We start from the raw sequence: 18281 nt of genomic DNA on the forward strand, positions 1-18281 counted from the left end.
CGGGGCCTGAACCCGGACCTTCTTGCTGTGAGGCGACAGCGCTAACCACTACACCACCGTGCCGCCTATAAAAAAAAAAAAATAATAATAATAAATTTATTTTTTTTTAAAAACGTCGTGAATCTGGCTCCAGACTCCCTTGGGATTTTTCCAGACGAGTTTTTTTTTTTTTTTTTTTTTTTTCCTGCTGTATACAGATGGCCTTGTGCAAAATTACCCTTCTGGATGAGTGTGTAAAGGGACATTCATATTAAAAAACAAAACGAAATTGGTCCAGAATATGCACTTTAAGGCTGCCACTAAAGACTAACTTTCTGTTGATTAATCTGTAGAACAGTCAGATTAAGTCAGTTAATCTAAATTATTAATTTTCTTCCAATAAATCAAACTGACCATTTTCATTTTAGTGCATTTTATTTTATTTTTAGAGGGCGAGAGAGAGGAAAATCATAATTATTTAATGTAATAATGACCATTTTCCTAATATTCCTTTAACTTCTTAATTATATTAATCACAATTATTCAAATGTTATTTATGGCATTTGCTAAACAAATGTGCTTAAAATCATGACAGAAATAAAACATGGACACGAGGTACTGTATATGTTCCAGCAAGCCCAAAGTGCAGATCATGTGCACACGCGGGTTTGGAGAATGGAGACTAATGAAACAGCATACAAAGTGAGTGACGCAGCATTAACGTAGTTCTATTGGGAGACTGTTGCTACCTTTGGCTGATGCGTTTAACATGAGCTTTTCAAACCACTGTAAACAACCATGGTTTTAATGTTAATTAAAATTTGAAAGGGTAATAGTAACCATTGGGAATTTTACCAGGAGTTACTGTGAAACTGGTAACCATTTCATCCCTAGTGGTCAGTTTCTCACATGCACAGTCTGCACGGCTTATGCCCACTGCACAGCAAGCATCATCTTTGGAGTTTTATGGCAGCCGGCATTACTGCCACCTGGAACTAGTCCATTACTGTCTTGGTGTGTGGGGAGGACAAAAAAAAACCACCAAAAACTCAGCTGATTTTTACCTGCAATTTTGTTTTGTGTTGTTTTACAGCCCCGTTCCAAAAAATGTTGGGACGCTGTAAAATATAAATAAAAACAGAATGACTCCACCTCTCTGGGATGCTCTTTTCATACCCAGTCATGTTACTGACCTGTTTCCTATTATTATTATTATTATTAATCTGAACATTACACAACTTTTACAGTCTTTTGTTGCCTCTGTCCCAAATTTTTGAAACGTGTTGCTGTCACTAAATTCAAAATGAGCCTTTTTATTTATTTTTAATAAATATGTTGCCTTTGTACTATTTTCAATTAAATATGGGGTTTCTGTGATTTTGCAAATTATCACTGTTTGTTTTTATTTACACTTTACACAATGTCTCAACTTTTTTGGAATTGGGGTTGTAGTTCGTGTTGTATTGTGCCCTGTAGTGGGGCGGGTTTTTTTTTTTAAATAAGTTTTTATTTCAGTTAATAATTCCCCCCCCCCCCCCCCCGTTAGTTTTAGGCCCTGTCCACATGGCAACGGATTCAGGTGACTCCGATACAATTGCTTATCGTTTAGGCCTGACGTCCACACGGCACCGGCGTTTTGGGTGCCCAAAACGCAATCTTTTTGAGAACGGGTTCCAGAGTGGAAAGATCTGGCAACGTTGCCGTTGCGAAGTCGTCTGGATGAGTAGAACGGATTTGTTTACGATGACGTCACAACCACATGACTGTGAGTGCTTCACGCCGGGTAGAAGTGTAACGAACTCGATGCGAGTTGTCAACAAATCCTATAACTTGGTTCATGAAACGCGCTTACAAAATATTTTCACTGTGAATATTTGTGTAATGGTGCAAAGTGAGAGAGAGAGAGAGACTCTGCCCTTAGGGCAGAGTCAATCCCGCCAGCAAAAATGGGGGAAAAAAAGGAGCGATCTCACCTCTTCAGACGTTGGTTTAAGTCCTACAATACATTCCTCAAAAAGGGTGTAGAACAACAAATTAATCCGTCAACGTGTAGCATTCAATTTATTCCGGACCATTAAAGACGCCGCCTTCCGCGTAGAATCATACGTCATCCTCGCCGCCATTTTGGAGAGGTCAAAGCGGAGAATAAAGATTAGCTGCGTTTAACTGTACCAACAGGTTTGCCGTCCAAACGAGATCACATGGGATTACCTTTCACAGGTGAGACTGGAAAAATACTTTTCATTGTATTTGGTCATTATAATGTAATTTTACAAACAGATTTTCCTGACTTTGTGGCTAATATGAAGTCTTGCGCATAATAGTTTTTGCGCATGCGTCCTTACTACTTCTATTTTTCTGGTGTCTCCGAAGGGACCGTCTTACAGCGCCCCTAGAGGTGTGGCATGTGTATTGCATCGTTTTCAGCAAGCGTTGCGTTGCCATATGGACCTGATATTTTACTGATTGTTGCCCATTTGGACGCGATATATTTTTAAATAACATCTCGTTGCCGTTGTCGTGTGGATGTAGCCTTAGTCTTTAGTTTTTGTTAATCCTGGTATGGGCAGTGAGGTTATAAGATACAGACACACCTATTCTCTTTCAGAGTCTCTGCTATTTGACCTAGTAATCTCAGTCATCTAGTACTATGAAATTCCATTAGACCTAGTAACCTTTTCTTTTCAGCAGAAAATGACTTCTGTTTTTGTTCCATTCAGTCTTTGTGAAATGTCAGATTTTTCAAAACTTTTTAGTCTCTTAATTAGCCAGTGTGAATAAGCAGTGTGTGTTCGGTCGTAACACATTCTGCTAGCTTTAATCAGTATAATAGTAGCAGTGCCTGGCATCATCAGTAGTAATACAATATGCATTATGAAAGGCCTGTGACTCTTGGGGCTTGCACAGAGCCTCAGTGGCTTACACTCTGTCTGGCTGTGAGTTCTGGCACTTCGTTCTCCACTAATTACGGAGCGTGTTTAATGGCTGAGGGACAGCTGGAGCCTCTCACTGTTGGGCTTTTGCAACCCTTGGACTCCTACCCTATTTTGAGCATTTTTCAGTACCTTTATTGCAAGGCTTTATTATGTTTCAGTCCCTGCACAACTTATCTTTTTATGATTCGAACCACAAAGCAACCATTAACATGCAAAGTAGTCAACTTAACGCATTATATAAGCAACAAATTGCCCATGCCAAACGCAATCATTAAGTATAGGTTTGAAGATGGTTATATAGATTTAGTAATGGGATGATGTCCCACGGCTGTGCCTTCAATAAGATTTGTATTCTACTCCTGGTTCTTTCTTATCGTATCATTAGAATGAATTAAGGCTTGAGAGTTAATCCTTATAGACTATTCAGATGTTCAGATTATTATTCACAAAAACAAAAATAATGAATAGTTGTAGCCCTGGTATAATCACACAGAGCTGATCTGGTCTATTGAAGTAGTGTGTTCATGTTTGCACTCAAAGCCGTGTGTCATTAGAGCTGAAAGCTGATTTCTCAGCTGTTGCAAAGGTTACTGCATTGTGATGAGTTGTTGTTAGTGTGTTTCTCTCTCTGGTTGTGTTGTGGTGGCCTATGAGGCTGCATGCCATCACAATTAATTGTGAAAATTAACCCAAACACTGAACTTGAATTTAACAACTCCTGTCTGGATTTATCCTCTTCAAGAGCACACTGTCAAAAACATCCATTTTGTTTCCATTTAGAAGAAGCCTCATCTACCTGAGAATAAGTCTTTAATCTCTTCTTTAGGAAGGATAGGTGGGGTCATGTTGCTGCGAGACTTTTTTTTTTGATTGAATGACCAGTTTTGGGTTATGTTATGTATAACATGGTTTTAGAATATAATTATGTTGAGTAACTGACATGGTCTCAGTTGGTCGTCTTCTCGTGCATTCATACACAAACGTGTGTGTGTGCGTGCGCGCGTGTACGCGCAGGTCCTGAAGTCTAAATTTGTAGATGGGATGCACTCAGTCACTTTTTAATCAGACTGTATTAACATGTATGCGCGCACACAGGGAAAGATGCATCTTTATTCTTGCTTTTCAACCAGAGTTCTCTCTCTCTCTCACACACACACACACACACACACACACACACACACACACACACACACGGAGAGCACTGTTTAAAACGATGGTGCATTCCACCAAGGTGCTGGATTGGGGTTATTGCTGATACATGACTGAAATGCTCTTCTCTTGTTCTTTTTTCCACAGAATGCAGAAGTCTCTGTCTTTGAGGTCAATATCCGTTTCATTGGGGGACTGCTTGCTGCATACTACCTCTCTGGACAAGAAGTAAGATGTTGTTTTATTTGTGCAGGTGCGTGGTGAAGGATCACCAGTTAATGTTTCTGAAATGAGAAGAAAAAAGTTCATCTTATCTCATTATCTGTAGCCGCTTTATCCTGTTCTACAGGGTCGCAGGCAAGCTGGAGCCTATCCCAGCTGACTACGGGCGAAAGGCGGGGTACACCCTGGACAAGTTGCCAGGTCATCACAGGGCTGACACATAGACAACCATTCACACTCACATTCACACCTACGGTCAATTTAGAGTCACCAGTTAACCTAACCTGCATGTCTTTGGACTGTGGGGGAAACCGGAGCACCCGGAGGAAACCCACGCGGACACGGGGAGAACATGCAAACTCCACACAGAAAGGCCCTCGCCGGCCACGGGGCTCGAACCCGGACCTTCTTGCTGTGAGGCGACAGCGCTAACCACTACACCACCGTGCCGCAGGAAAAAAGTTAAATCACAAAATCATGTAAAAGGTGCCATGGAAGTTTGAAGTTATGTAACCAATATTTTAGTGTGAGGTAGCAGTTAAAGTGTACCTGTAGTGAATTTTAACTTGTAGTTATTTCAAAAGATCACATATGATACCAGTGGTTTTGTCATGAGCTCTTGTCAAGTACGCACGAGTTTTAAGTCACTGCTCTGCCAGTCAGGCATGGTCAGCGACATGTTGCCTCCTTCATGGGCTGTTCCGGCACTGGTAGTGACACACAGTCGTTGGTTTGTCCGATTGTCTGGGCTGCAGCAGACTGGTCACTGACCCCTGTTGCAAAAACCCCAGTCCAAGATAACACATTTACCAACCAATCTGCTCATAAGAAATAGAAGAAATATTTACACTTACTTGAGCTGATTTTTAGCTGGATCGAGTCGAAGTAAAAAAAAAAAAAAAGGCACCGTTCGTGATCAGTGTCGCAGTTCTCAAGATTGAACCAAATTGCTGTCCTGAATCATAAAATGAATCATCTGAAGCACATAAAATCCTTGTGCCATCTTGCAGCAAGTTTTACCTCCAAATAGCCCAAATGTATCCCTATATTCCCTAATGGGATGTCAGACAGATTTTATCCTGTTTATGGTGGGTGTTCCCACCGCGAAAGAGAACCCAGTTGAAACCGAAAGAGTGAAAGTGATCATCATGCCATTACCATCCCTGTGTCTGAAATCGTTCACTCGTTCCTCACTATCATGTCAGACAGCACTACAAAATAGTGCCCTATATAGTGAGTAGGGAGTGATTTCGGACACAGGGCATGTGAATAGTCTTTTATGAATGCGGAAGTGCGCGCTCCGGTGTGACCAAGTAAGATGACATTTTATGTTTCATCTAATTTGGGTAATTTAAAAACTTGAATATTATTTGGCAGTGAGCACATAGGAAAGTGTAAAGTATAAAGTGTCTGTCAGTATGTTTGTCATACTTGTATGATTTAAAAAAAAAAACCTCGAAGATATTTATCTCAATACATGACGACCTCATTCTAAACTTGTTGAGCTTCGCCAGCAAAGCTCTCGACCCCAAAGTACAACCAAATCTATTTGCACATAATGCCATGAAATAATAGATATGTGCCATAAAGATCTATTACAAGTATTAGATCTATATTTATTCAACGTGTTCTGAAGTTACTTGACTGAGAATCTCAACCCACAGAACACTGCTTGTTTACTCGCACCCGATAACCCGGAATCAACGACTGTACACCACTTCCGGCCAGCAATGGCTGCTCCCCGTGGTTCTGCCTCCGCGGGTAATTCACGGAATAAAATTGTCCACAAAAGTGCTTTTACGTTGTTTTTTTTTTTTTGACGGAATGTGCGCGTCTTTTGTCTATAAGTAATACATAAAACACGATTAATGTTGTAAGCATGACCAGTACTGGTACATTTTAAGGCGTCACCTCCATGAGTGAGTGGATGACAAAGCTCTCTGAAAAAGTAGTAATAATAATAATCAGTTCAATTTATATAGTGCCATTCTCACACCCAAGGTCGCTTTACAATTGGGGGGGTCGTCGTCCACCAGAAGAGGGTCAGGATGTAATTCCAATAGTGTAGCTACCACAGTCCCACCAGGCGCACAAAGAGAAATCCCACACAGCCGCCGCAACACCACTGGGCAAAATCACTCGGAACACCACGCCATGGATCCACAAAGCGAGCACAGAAGCACTGCCACACAGAGCGCCGGTATGTCCCAAACCACCTGCACAGCCACTGTGACACCACCGGGCAACATCACTCAGAGCACCGCACAAAAGCACCGCCGCGCAGAGTGCTGGACAACCCTGATGTTAAAAAGGGCAATGAGCTCACTGCAGTCCATAACAAGGTGCACAGGCATCACCCACAGCGCACCAAGGCCTGAAGGGAACTGACGCCAAAACTGGGTCCGGAGCTAGCTACACCACAACCGGTGGACGAAACACTCCAGCAAAAAACAAACATCAAACTACACAAACGCAAAGGGGAAAAAATTAAAAGCTCCGGTGAGAAGCGGCACCTAAATGCGCATGCCGTACTCTCAACCGGAAATGGGAAAAGTAGTTGAATGTGTGTGTGTTACTAGATTAAGTGCACAAATTCCTGCAGGATATACTGGACATACACATGACACATTTCTTAGTGAACTAGAGTTACCCCAATCGCCTGAATAGTGCTCTTAATACCATCCCCTGGCTGGTTCGCTTACCTTTCTTTAGCATATCTGCTTCCATGTTTTACTGTGACCATCCTGCTTTTAGTGTGAAGTGCCCAAGTGACGACACATCTGTCTTAGTTCCCTTTAATTTGGAGTTAGGGTTTGAATTCCAGCAGCACCATAAGCATTTATAGTCTGGGACTGAAGCAAGCACAACTGGTTCTACTCTGGATAAGAAAAGATGGCCTACTCAAAAACTGTCTGGCTGAAAATTCCCGTGTTCATACGTTTTCCCATATTGGTGGCTATTTTGTAGTAGTAGACTTTACCTTGGCCATTCTCCCATGATGCCTCTCAAGAACAAGGCATTGCTGCCTGCAGAAGTGTTGCTCACTGGAATTTTTTTTTTCAATGCACCATGAGACATTAGAGACTGGCGTGTGTCTGAGAAAATCCCAGCTCATCAGCTCACCCAAATCATTGAGTATTTCTGAAATACTCAAACCAGGTCAAAGCCATAATCGAAGGCACAGAGATCACATTTTTCTTCATTCTAGTTTTTGATGTCAGCATTGCCTGAAGCTCTTGACATGTATATACACGAGTTCATGCATTGCGCTGCCGTCACATGATTGGCTGATTTAGAGAACTGCATGAATGTGCGGGTGTTCCTATTAAACCCTGGATAAAGTACATGGATATGTGCTGAAAAATGGGCTGGTGCCACTTGTGAATGACCCAGTATTGTGTTAAATATTTCTCTGTTCTCACACATACAACCAAGGTTTGTACTCAAGTCCATTTGGGCTTACATTTTGATTTAGACACTTAAGAAATATTCTGAGATGGAGATCCATTTATAAATACTGTAGCTGTAACAACTTTGGGAAATGAGGAGCCGGAGCCAGACACTGCAATTCAAGGTGTGCTCTTTTTTTTTTTTTAAACCACACTTTTCAGTGACCACTAAACTATACACACGCACGTGCACACACAGACACCACACTATTTATTGGTTAATAGCCAATAATTATGGGCCTTTTCCACTACCCTTTTTCAGTTCACTTCAGCCCAACACGGCTCGCGTTTCGACTACCTCAGAGCAGCACGACTCAGCTCACTTCAGCCTTACTCAGCACCCAAAACTCGCACGGTTTTAGAGTGGGGCTGAACCGAGCCGAGTGGGGCTAGGGGCGTGAGGAGACACTCCCCTGTGCACTGATTGGTGAGGAGGAGTGTCCTCACATGCCCACATGCCCCCGCAAGCACGCTGGGATCTGTAAACCCGGAAGAAGAAGAATTACGAAGCCTTATGCGCCTCGCCTTATCTTTACGCTCTTGCCAGTATCTGTTGGCGTTGTCAGTGACAACAAGTCACAGCACCAAGACCAGCAACACTAACGACTCCATGTCCTCCATGTTTATTGTTTACTATCTGGGTCGTGAGACTACCGCTTAAAAGGTCACTGATGTCACCGTTTGCGCCGCCTAACGACATCACGTGACGTCCACCCACTTTCGCTAACTCCACCCAATGTGTCCACCCACTTCCAGCCAGCACGGTTCAGCGCGGTTGTAGTCGAAATGCAACGCCAACAGCCCCACTCAGCTCGACTCAGCCCAATTCAGCACCGCACGGCTCAGCCCGACTCAGCCGCGTTGGTAGTGGAAAAGCCCCACTAGACACCAGTGTATCTCGTCACACGTTACCAACTGGTTCAACCTGACCCCTCACCATTCACAGCCGACGCTCGACCACACCCTCGCTGCCACAATAGCCTAACGCGTCCCTTAAGTTTTATGAATCTAGTGGAACTAGATTTTTTTTTTTTTTTTTTTTTTGCCTAAAATTAATAATTTGTCAACTTAAATTGAGGTTTTCTGAATAGGCTGTTTAACATGAGAATAATGGGACAGGTATGAATTTGCGTTGCCAAGTCAGTGTTCTGATCTCAGTCCTGTTCAAGTTATGTGATGTGATATGAAGGACTGTTCTGTCACAGCGTTCCAACATTAACTTGAATGGAAACTGTTTTGGGTTTTTTTGGTTTTTTTTCTGGAGAAATTAGAGAAATATGTAATCAGTGCAGCAGATTTATCATCAGCTACGGAAGGTTCCATTAGTTACTACATTTCAAATGTAAAATAAGGTCTTTTTTTTTTAATAATGACTTTATTTAAACTACCAGTATAGCATTATAAAGTGTATATTTCTTAAAGAAAGCTGCTTTATTATGACTTTGATCAGATCACACTTTAGAAACCATTCACACAGAAATACAGATAATTTCAAACGGGAAATTTCTTCCCAATTATAAATGAGAGGTTGCACCTTTTTATTCTTGCACTTGAGATCCTCTTCAAGTTCTTAACCAGGAAAAGTGTGTCTGTCCTCTTCACTTGAGCATCATGTACAAGATGCTCATTTATCCCAAGGAAGTGAAGACCTGGAATGGCTGCGAGAGAAACTTAAACATGCAGTTCTCATATGTTGCAAGTTGCTTCAAATGGGATAAATCCAGAAATACAGCAGGGAAATGGAGATAGAGAATGGAGAAAAAGGGATGGATCCAGAAATGCGTAAGGGAGATTGAGAAATGGAGATGAAAGGGGATGAATTGAGAAATGCAGCAGGGAAATGGAGATGAAGATGGAGAAAAAGGGATGGACCCAGAAATGTGTAAGGGAGATTGAGAATGGAGATGAAAGTGGAGAAAAGGGATGAGTTGAGAAATGCAGCAGGGAAATGGAGATGGAGAATGGAGATAAATGTGGAGAATTAAGTGGCAAGTTTAACTAGACATAAAGCTCTTGTTCCTGTCCTCAGAGCACTGCTGCCTCCGTGCTGGCCCTCTGCTACCTGTCAGCCTGTTCCAGACCAGCCAGCGTCAACATGATGGATGATGTTTACTCACTCTTTCCCCTTTACCTTTTCTGTTGCTCCTCATTTTTCAGTGCTCCTTTAACCCTCTGCTTTTTGTCTCCTCCCACCTGTCCTAGTCTGTGTCTTGGAATGAATGATGAGAAAGAAATGCAACACTACAGTGTTTAGAGATGCATTGCTGCATTGGGCCTCTTGACTATATAATTAACGACTAAAGTCGTTAATTGACTGAAGAGGTCTCTCTTGGCCTGAGAGCTCTCAGTAAACAGGCAGGTCCAGCATCTCTGCATAAGCTGCATTCCTCCTCTTCTGTACTCGAGTACAGCACTCATCAGAGCGGTCTCAGTAGTGTCGAATTGAGATGAGGTGATAGTTTTCATGTGGCATGGTGGTGTAGTGGTTAGCACCGGGTTCGAACCACATGGCCGACGGGGGGCCTTTCTGTGCGGAGTTTGCATGTTTTCCCCATGTTTGTGTGGGTTTCCTCTGGGTGCTCCAGTTTCCCCCATGGTTAAAAGACATATATAGATTCGGTAAAATACCCAGCTACTGTGGTTGCACAAGTCAGTGTGTACCTGGTGCTGGTCCCAAGCCCAAATAGAGTGGGGAGGGTTGCATCAGGAAGGGCATCCAGTGTAAAAGTCCTATGCCAAATCAAATGTGTGGAACAGATCCGCAGTGGCGGCCCCTAACGGGAGCAGCCAGAAGATGATGTGGGTTTTTTTTTTTCTGGTTTGAAGGTTTTTTTTTTTCCCCCTCACCAAGCTCACTTGGTTGGAGCTGTTGGTTATAAAAGGAAACTTTTGAAGATGCACCTGTGGGGTACTGAGTCCATACATCATTGCTACCCACTTGATTCAGAATTTCAGAAGGAACTGAACTGCAGTATGCTACCGGTTAGGGTATAACCCATGGATTAAAGTTTTCCGTCGCTACGACGGATTTCCGTCAACTGGGAGCGCTAAAGGTCAATAATGAGAGTGATGCAGATCCGAGGAAGAAAAAAATGGAGTGGGGGGTAGGCCCATAGGTCTGACACCGATGTGATTTAGAACTTCACCAAACTGCTGTGATTTTGCCTGTTGTTGAACCCTTTCTTGTGCTATGTTTGAGTGTATGTAAAGGAATAAGTTGTTGCGCTAGATAGGCATAAATAAATAAATACAGCCTCCGCTACTGTCTAGTCCCGGGGAGGCTCGGCGGAGGCAGCGAGCCGCGGTGCTCGGCTTGAGTTTCGTTTCTATCGGCGGCTCCAGACCGGCTTTGCACGCTCGTAACTCGGCCAGGGGAGGTCCCAGCCTCCCCAAACTTGGCAGCCAGCGATTCACCCCGAGGTGAGCCGCGGCGCTCCGCACAAAAGGTCAGAAAACAGTGGAAGCAAATACTCCGAAGCTCAAAATTCAGGAAAGTGGCTCCAGTGTCGCAAGTGCACAAGAACAGTTATTTGAAAGTTAACCTGATGAATTTGCGCGTGCGATTTCATGAAGAACCGGGACAATTGGCATTCGGTGAAAGATTCACACCTCTGACTCATTATATTCGCGCGCGCCCTCTCGCCCACTGCTGCTTCGTTTTCCCGATTTACACGCGTGTCTGAAGATGGAGTTTTCAGAAATCTCCACTCTGCCCAGAGTTTGCGAAAGTAGCTGTTTTCAGTGACTGAAACCTCCGTATACAGTACCAGTCAAAAGTTTGGAAACACCTTCAAATTCGATGTTTTTATTTTTACATTTTTTTTTCCTACATTGTAAATGAATACTGAAGTCATCTAGACTATGCAGCAACACGTAAGGAATCATTTAGTAAACTTTAAAATGTTAATCAAACCAAAATATGTTTTAGATTTCAGATTCTTCAAAGTAGGCTCCTTTTGCTTTGATTACAGCTTTGCACACTCTTGACATTCTCTCAATCAGCTTCATGAGGTCATCACTCGAAATGGTTTTCCAACAGTCTTGAAGGAGTTCCCAGAGGTGCCGAGCACTCGTTGGCTGCTTTGCCTTCCCTCTGCGGTCCAACTCATCCCAAACTTTTTCGGACTGACTGACCTTCATTTCTTAAAGTAATGATGGACTGTTGTTTTTCTTTACTTAGTTGCACTGCAAAAAACGGCCTTTCAAAAATAAGAAATAAAAGATTAAAACAAAGCATATTTGCTTGAATCAGGTGAAAAAAAAATCTGCCAATGGAACTAGTCAAATTTGACTTGGTAAGATTTCTTAAAGTAAGATGAAAAATCTAACCTGTTTTTAGATGAAATAATTCCAAAATAAGATTGGGGAACTTATTATGCGAGATCTGATTAACTCAAAATAATCAAAATAGTTCTTATAACAAGATCGTACTTCTTACATTTAGCCATTCAAGTCTTTTTTATTTATTTCATTTTAAGGGTATTTCACTTATATTCATGACAAAGTCTTAGCAGTAAAAACTGAATTTAAGATAAATATACTAATATTAGGATTGTTAAATTCTACAACTAAGCATTGCTAGCTTAAAAGATTCTCCTTTTGTGACCTGTAATTAGTAAAATACTCTAGATATGAGACCAGAGGCTATCTTGAATCAAGTTGACGACACGTGTAGCATTGCAACAAGTTTATTTTTTTTCCCCATTTCAACATTCAAACATCTCTTAAGATTCCACTTCCCCAGGACCTCAGGCACCAAAAAAAAAAGTCTACGCATTTTGACTTGCAGTGCTTACACAACACCAAAGCAACAGTGCATTTTGAGGGCACTGACTATTCATGTGTATGAGGGGTTTACAAGATCAGGCACAAAAAAAAAACACTGAACTTAACTCACAGCATTCCAAAAAGCCCTCACTAAAACGCCCTCCACTCACTCATAGGCTTTTTGAAGGCACTTGTGTGGTCTAGAGTCTGTACAGCATCTAGAAGGAGCTCACTCTGAATGACTGAGAAAACAGTCGCAGTAAACTTAGGATCTGTAAGGTGGAGTTGAATTGTAATGAAAGATTCGAAGATTTCAGTAAAGTTCCTTTATTCCCAAAACAAGCATGCTTTGTTTTTTTTTCTTGAAACAAGATGAACTGCATTTGACAAATGTCCAAAATGTACTTGCTTGTTTTAAAAAAAAACTTGTTTTATTTTCAAAGGTGTTCCAAATAAGACTTTTTCAAGACATTTTGTCTATACAGGATTTTCAAGATGGACTGTCTAAAAACTAGCCTTTCTAGCTAAATGAGGTTTTGCTTGTTGGGCAATTATGTCTTATAAGGGTGGCTAGATGTTTTGACTTGAAAATAGACAAATAAACTTCCTAAGATTTTTATTTTTTGCAGTGTGAGTAGTTCTTGGCATAATCTGGATTAGAACAGTACTCAAATAGGGCCATTCACTGTATACCAACTCTACCTCTTCACAACACAACTGATGGTCTCAAACACATTAAGAGGTCAAGAAATTCAAGAAATTAACTGTTGACAAGGCACAGCTGTAAACTGAAAGCCATTCCAGGTGACTACCTCGTAAAGCTGACTGAGAAAATGCCAAGATGTGCAAAGCTGTCATCTAAGCAAAAGGTGCTTACTTTGAAGAATCTAAAATATAAAACATATTCTGGTTTGATTAACACTTTTTTTTTTTTTTTTTGTTTTGTTTACCAAATAATTCCGTAGATATTTCTTCATAAAGTCGATGACTTTAGTATTAATCTACAATTCAGAAAATTTTAAAATAATGAAAAACCACTGAATTAGAGGCGTTTCCAAACTTTTGACTGGTACTGTAGGTGTGAATGAGAGGTGCAACCAAATAAATAAATATGCGTGTTTTTTATCCGGCTACATGTAGGCTATCACTGCGCAAAGCCTCTAATGTTGAAATGGTAGTAATATTTGTTAAAATAATAGTAGGTTAATTTCCACATTAATTGGTAAAATGGCCCAAGAGATGTGATGGGGGGGATGGCCGTTTTTTAAGGGGGATGATTTGAGATTTTTATTTCAGAAGGGGGATGCCTCCCCCCACATCCCCCCTCAACTCGAGTACTGCGTATAAGGCCATATTTCACCTGACATAGGCCCTTTGATTTCCATCACTAGAGCGCGTCAAATTACTTTCGGTTTTGCCAGCATGGATGTGCTTCTTTTAAATGAAAGCACAGATGTGTCAGACATCGACAAAACGGTAAAGAATAAGTGGAGATGGGCTTGGCGAAATGAAATGGGCGATAATGGCAAGCTCCTGCTGCTGTGCCAAGGAAAAAGAAACAAAAACAGGCATCAGGTGTTGCCAAACTAGATGCCTTTGGCTTCACTGCGAAGAAGCAGAAAAAGTGAACTTTCACTTTACTTGTTTCCTGGCTTTATTTCAACAGATTTTCTTATTTTTCTTTCTGTTCTGCTCTTTTGAAAGCATGGTTCAAGTTCGACTGCACTTGCACTTTTCTCTGAACCACTGTTGTGCATTACTAAAGTATTGTTGAAATAAATTTGCACTTTGCGCTGAAAACTTGATGTTTCATCATTAATAGCCAGTAATAACAATGGTCAAGTCTTGCCTTAGCTTTAGTCATTGTTAAAATTATGTAAATGTACTATGAGTAGGGGCCGAGGGGATAATGGACATCACGGCATTTAAAATTTGACGCATCGCTGACGTGGTAGGGGCCAATGACATGGAGCTTTTTTTTTTTCAGTCAGATGATTTTTTTTTTTTTTTTTTTGCTTTAATCCATGGTATAACCCTTACAACTCCAGAATTCCTGAAACAACAGATGGAGGGAAAGTTATAAAGACAGCAGACCAATACAGAGAACTGTTAAGAGGAACCTACAACTCTTACAAAATAATTAGAGCAATTCATTATACATTTAGTATCTCAGCAACCAAACTTGGTGGATAAAATGTAGGAAATTTGAATGTCCTAATATATTGATGTATGACATTTTTAAAAAGCAAATTCCATTTTTTTCCTCAGTAATGATTACTTTTTCTCAAATTTCTTCAAAAGTACAACCCCAGTTCCAAAAAAGTTGGGACAGAGTACAAATTGTAAATAAAAACGGAATGCAATAATTTACAAATCTCAAAAACTGATATTGTATTCACAATAGAACATAGACAACATATCAAATGTTGAAAGTGAGACATTTTGAAATTTCATGCCAAATATTGGCTCATTTGAAATTTCATGACTGCAACACATCTCAAAAAGTTGGGACAGGGGCAATAAGAGGCTGGAAAAGTTAAAGGTACAAAAAAGGAACAGCTGGAGGACCAAATTGCAACTCATTAGGTCAATTGGCAATAGGTCATTAACATGACTGGGTATAAAAAGAGCATCTTGGAGTGGCAGCGGCTCTCAGAAGTAAAGATGGGAAGAGGATCACCAATCCCCCTAATTCTGCGCTGACAAATAGTGGAGCAATATCAGAAAGGAGTTCGACAGTGTAAAATTGCAAAGAGTTTGAACATATCATCATCTACAGTGCATAATATCATCAAAAGATTCAGAGAATCTGGAAGAATCTCTGTGCGTAAGGGTCAAGGCCGGAAATCCATACTGGGTGCCCGTGATCTTCGCGCCCTTATAGGGTGTTCACACGGCACATATTTGCATCGATGCTGCACCGATGTATTTTGTTGCGATATATCTTACACCGGTGTAAATTTTGCGCAGCGTTCACACGTCACAACCCTGCTTACTAGAGAGAAGCGTGTTAGCACCGGTGCAGCCCCACTTGCGGTCACACGGCAGTTTCTGCGACCGTGTTATAGTAGCAAAAACTTTATTACTATCATTTCCTTTGATAGTAAAGTTTTGATATTTCCTTTTATTACTATCATTTCCTATCATTATTACTATCATTTCCGATAGTAATAATGCGGAAATGAAATATGCGCATGCGTGAAAATGTACTTCTTTTTCCCGGTTGTCATGGCATCACCAAGCGCCGGGAAAATAACGTGGATGAAGACACCAGTGTTGCCAGATATTGCTGACGTTTTCCATCCCAAAATATGTTCAAATCCGTCAAAATGCACTTAAAACTGCCAAATCTGGCAACACTGGAAGACACGCAGTTCTGTTGTTGTTGATATTCGCCATTTTGGAAGCGCAAAATACCAGGATGCAAGTTATGCAATGCCCGTACGTAATCAACTCTCCTCACGCGGAGCAAGTCTACCCCTGTAGCGTTCAGACGTCCCATTTTATATCGGTGCTGCCCCGCAAACTAGCATTTACTCCAGAGTAAATTTCTTAAACCACCTCCCGAGCAGGGTTAGATTTGCACCGGTTTAAGCAGCTTTCAGGGGCTACACCGGTATAACTTTGTACCGTGTGAACGCTCTACCGGGGCAGCCCCGGTGCTACACCGGAGTAAAAGTTGCCGTGTGAACACCCCTTTAGACGGCACTGCATCACATACAGGCATGCTTCTGTATTGGAAATCACAAAATGGGCTCAGGAATATTTCCAGTGAACATTATCTGTGAACACAATTCACCGTGCCATCCGCTGTTGCCAGCTAAAACTCTATAGTTCAAAGAAGAAGCTGTATCTAAACATGATCCAGAAGCACAGGTGTCTTCTCTGGGCCAAGGCTCATTTAAAATGGACTGTGGCAAAGTGGAAAACTGTTCTGTGGTCAGATGAATCAAAATTTGAAGTTCTTTATGGAAATCAGGGACGCCGTGTCATTCGGACTAAAGAGGAGAAGGACGACCCAAGTTGTCATCAGCACTCAGTTCAGAAGCCTGCATCTCTGATGGTATGGGGTTGCATTAGTGCGTGTGGCATGGGCAGCTTACACATCTGGAAAGACACCGTCAATGCTGAAAGGTATATCCAGGTTCTAGAGCAACATATGCTCCCATCCAGACGACGTCTCTTTCAGGGAAGACCTTGCATTTTCCAACATGACAATGCTAAACCACATACTGCATCAATTACAGCATCATGGCTGCGTAGAAGAAGGGTCCGGGTACTGAACTGGCCAGCCTGCAGTCCGGATCTTTCACCCATAGAAAACATTTGGCGCATCATATAAAATGGAAGATACGACAAAAAAGACCTAAGACAGTTGAGCAACTAGAATCCTACATTAGACAAGAATGGGTTAACATTCCTCTCCCTAAACTTGAGCAACTTGTCTCCTCAGTCCCCAGACGTTTACAGACTGTTGTAAAGAGAAAAGGGGATGTCTCACAGTGGTAAACATGGCCTTGTCCCAACTTTTTTGAGATGTGTTGTTGTCATGAAATTTAAAAATCACTTAATTTTTCTCTTTAAATGATACATTTTCTCAGTTTAAACATTTGATATGTCATCTATGTTCTATTCTGAATAAAATATGGAATTTTGAAACTTCCACATCATTGCATTCTGTTTTTATTTACAATTTGTACTTTGTCCCAACTTTTTTGGAATCGGGGTTGTATTTGGGTGCACTTAAATTAGTGTTCAGTGATAGTATTACCCAAGCAGGCTTAGGGCATTAACACATGCCAATAAAAAGGCTTTTAATTGAGTGGTGCAGAATTGTACAACACTTTGTGCTAGTATTCTTTTGGTTATCTTAAAATCTGATGAAAACAAAAGTGCATAGCATCTCATAAGTCACCATGAACTTTATACTTGTGCTATAATTCACAAACTGAACCTGAAGACATGATGTGGTTGAGGGGTGGGTTTTTTTGTTGTTTGTTTTTTTATTTAAATCTTCTATCTAAAATTTTGTCTGACTGGTCTCTCTCCTGGGTCAGAACCCTTCAGCCTTCCCGTGTAAAATAAGTTTATTCGAGTTTATTATTGAAAAGATTCTCCTTTGAAGCTAGTTTCATCTGGCCCTTCATATGGCAACAAAAGACAGGCCTTGCACTGACATGTTTATTCTCCAAATAAACATCAAATCTAGCTAAACGAGTAGAATAGTGATTATTGACCCTACAATTCCCACCTTGTTCAAATATATTCTAAGTTAATTATGTACCATTGTATGGCATTTTCCTCACTATGCTTGAATTCAAGAAGGGATGTGTGTGAAAATGCTTCACACTGCTATCAGGTGACCAAAGATATGAAAATGACCTAAGGTTTTCTTTTCCCTTTCAATTCAATGCAGGTGTGACATGAGCTAAAATGCCACATTGAGCCAAAACTTCTACGGCCAATGAAAGAAAAGAAGAGAGGGTGCTGCGTGTTTGCATGCGAGGTGAAAGGACTGATTAGTGTTCTTCATTCATCAAGAGTATTTTCCTTGTAGAGAGCACAATGAGGAGGTCAGTGGGCTGGCCACATCCCTTGACGTGGTAGTATCGAGACCTTTGTTGATTAGAAAGTATGTACTGGGGAGAGCTTGTTTATTTGGTTCAGAGGGGCAATGTTTGGCTGGTACTTCCAGTGGTGAAACTTCGCCCCCACCTGACCAGGGAGAGACCACACCGGGCCAGGGTTTCCCCTTTTTAAGATGGTTTAGTCATCAGCT

At 41.3% G+C, this 18281-nt stretch overlaps 1 protein-coding gene across 4 annotated transcripts in view; it reads left to right on the plus strand.

The window, feature by feature from the left end:
- man1a2 (mannosidase, alpha, class 1A, member 2) overlaps positions 1–18281 on the plus strand; it is a 168202-nt gene that overhangs the window by 116311 nt on the left and 33610 nt on the right. For all 4 annotated transcript variants that reach the window (XM_060929588.1, XM_060929589.1, XM_060929590.1 and 1 more), the window contains one exon: positions 4212–4292. In XM_060929588.1, the coding sequence (XP_060785571.1) occupies positions 4212–4292 (81 nt within the window). The remainder of the gene's footprint in view (positions 1–4211; positions 4293–18281) is intronic.

The sequence above is a fragment of the Neoarius graeffei genome, chromosome 9 (genome assembly GCF_027579695.1).
Source record: "Neoarius graeffei isolate fNeoGra1 chromosome 9, fNeoGra1.pri, whole genome shotgun sequence".
Classification (NCBI taxonomy): Eukaryota; Metazoa; Chordata; class Actinopteri; order Siluriformes; family Ariidae; genus Neoarius; species Neoarius graeffei.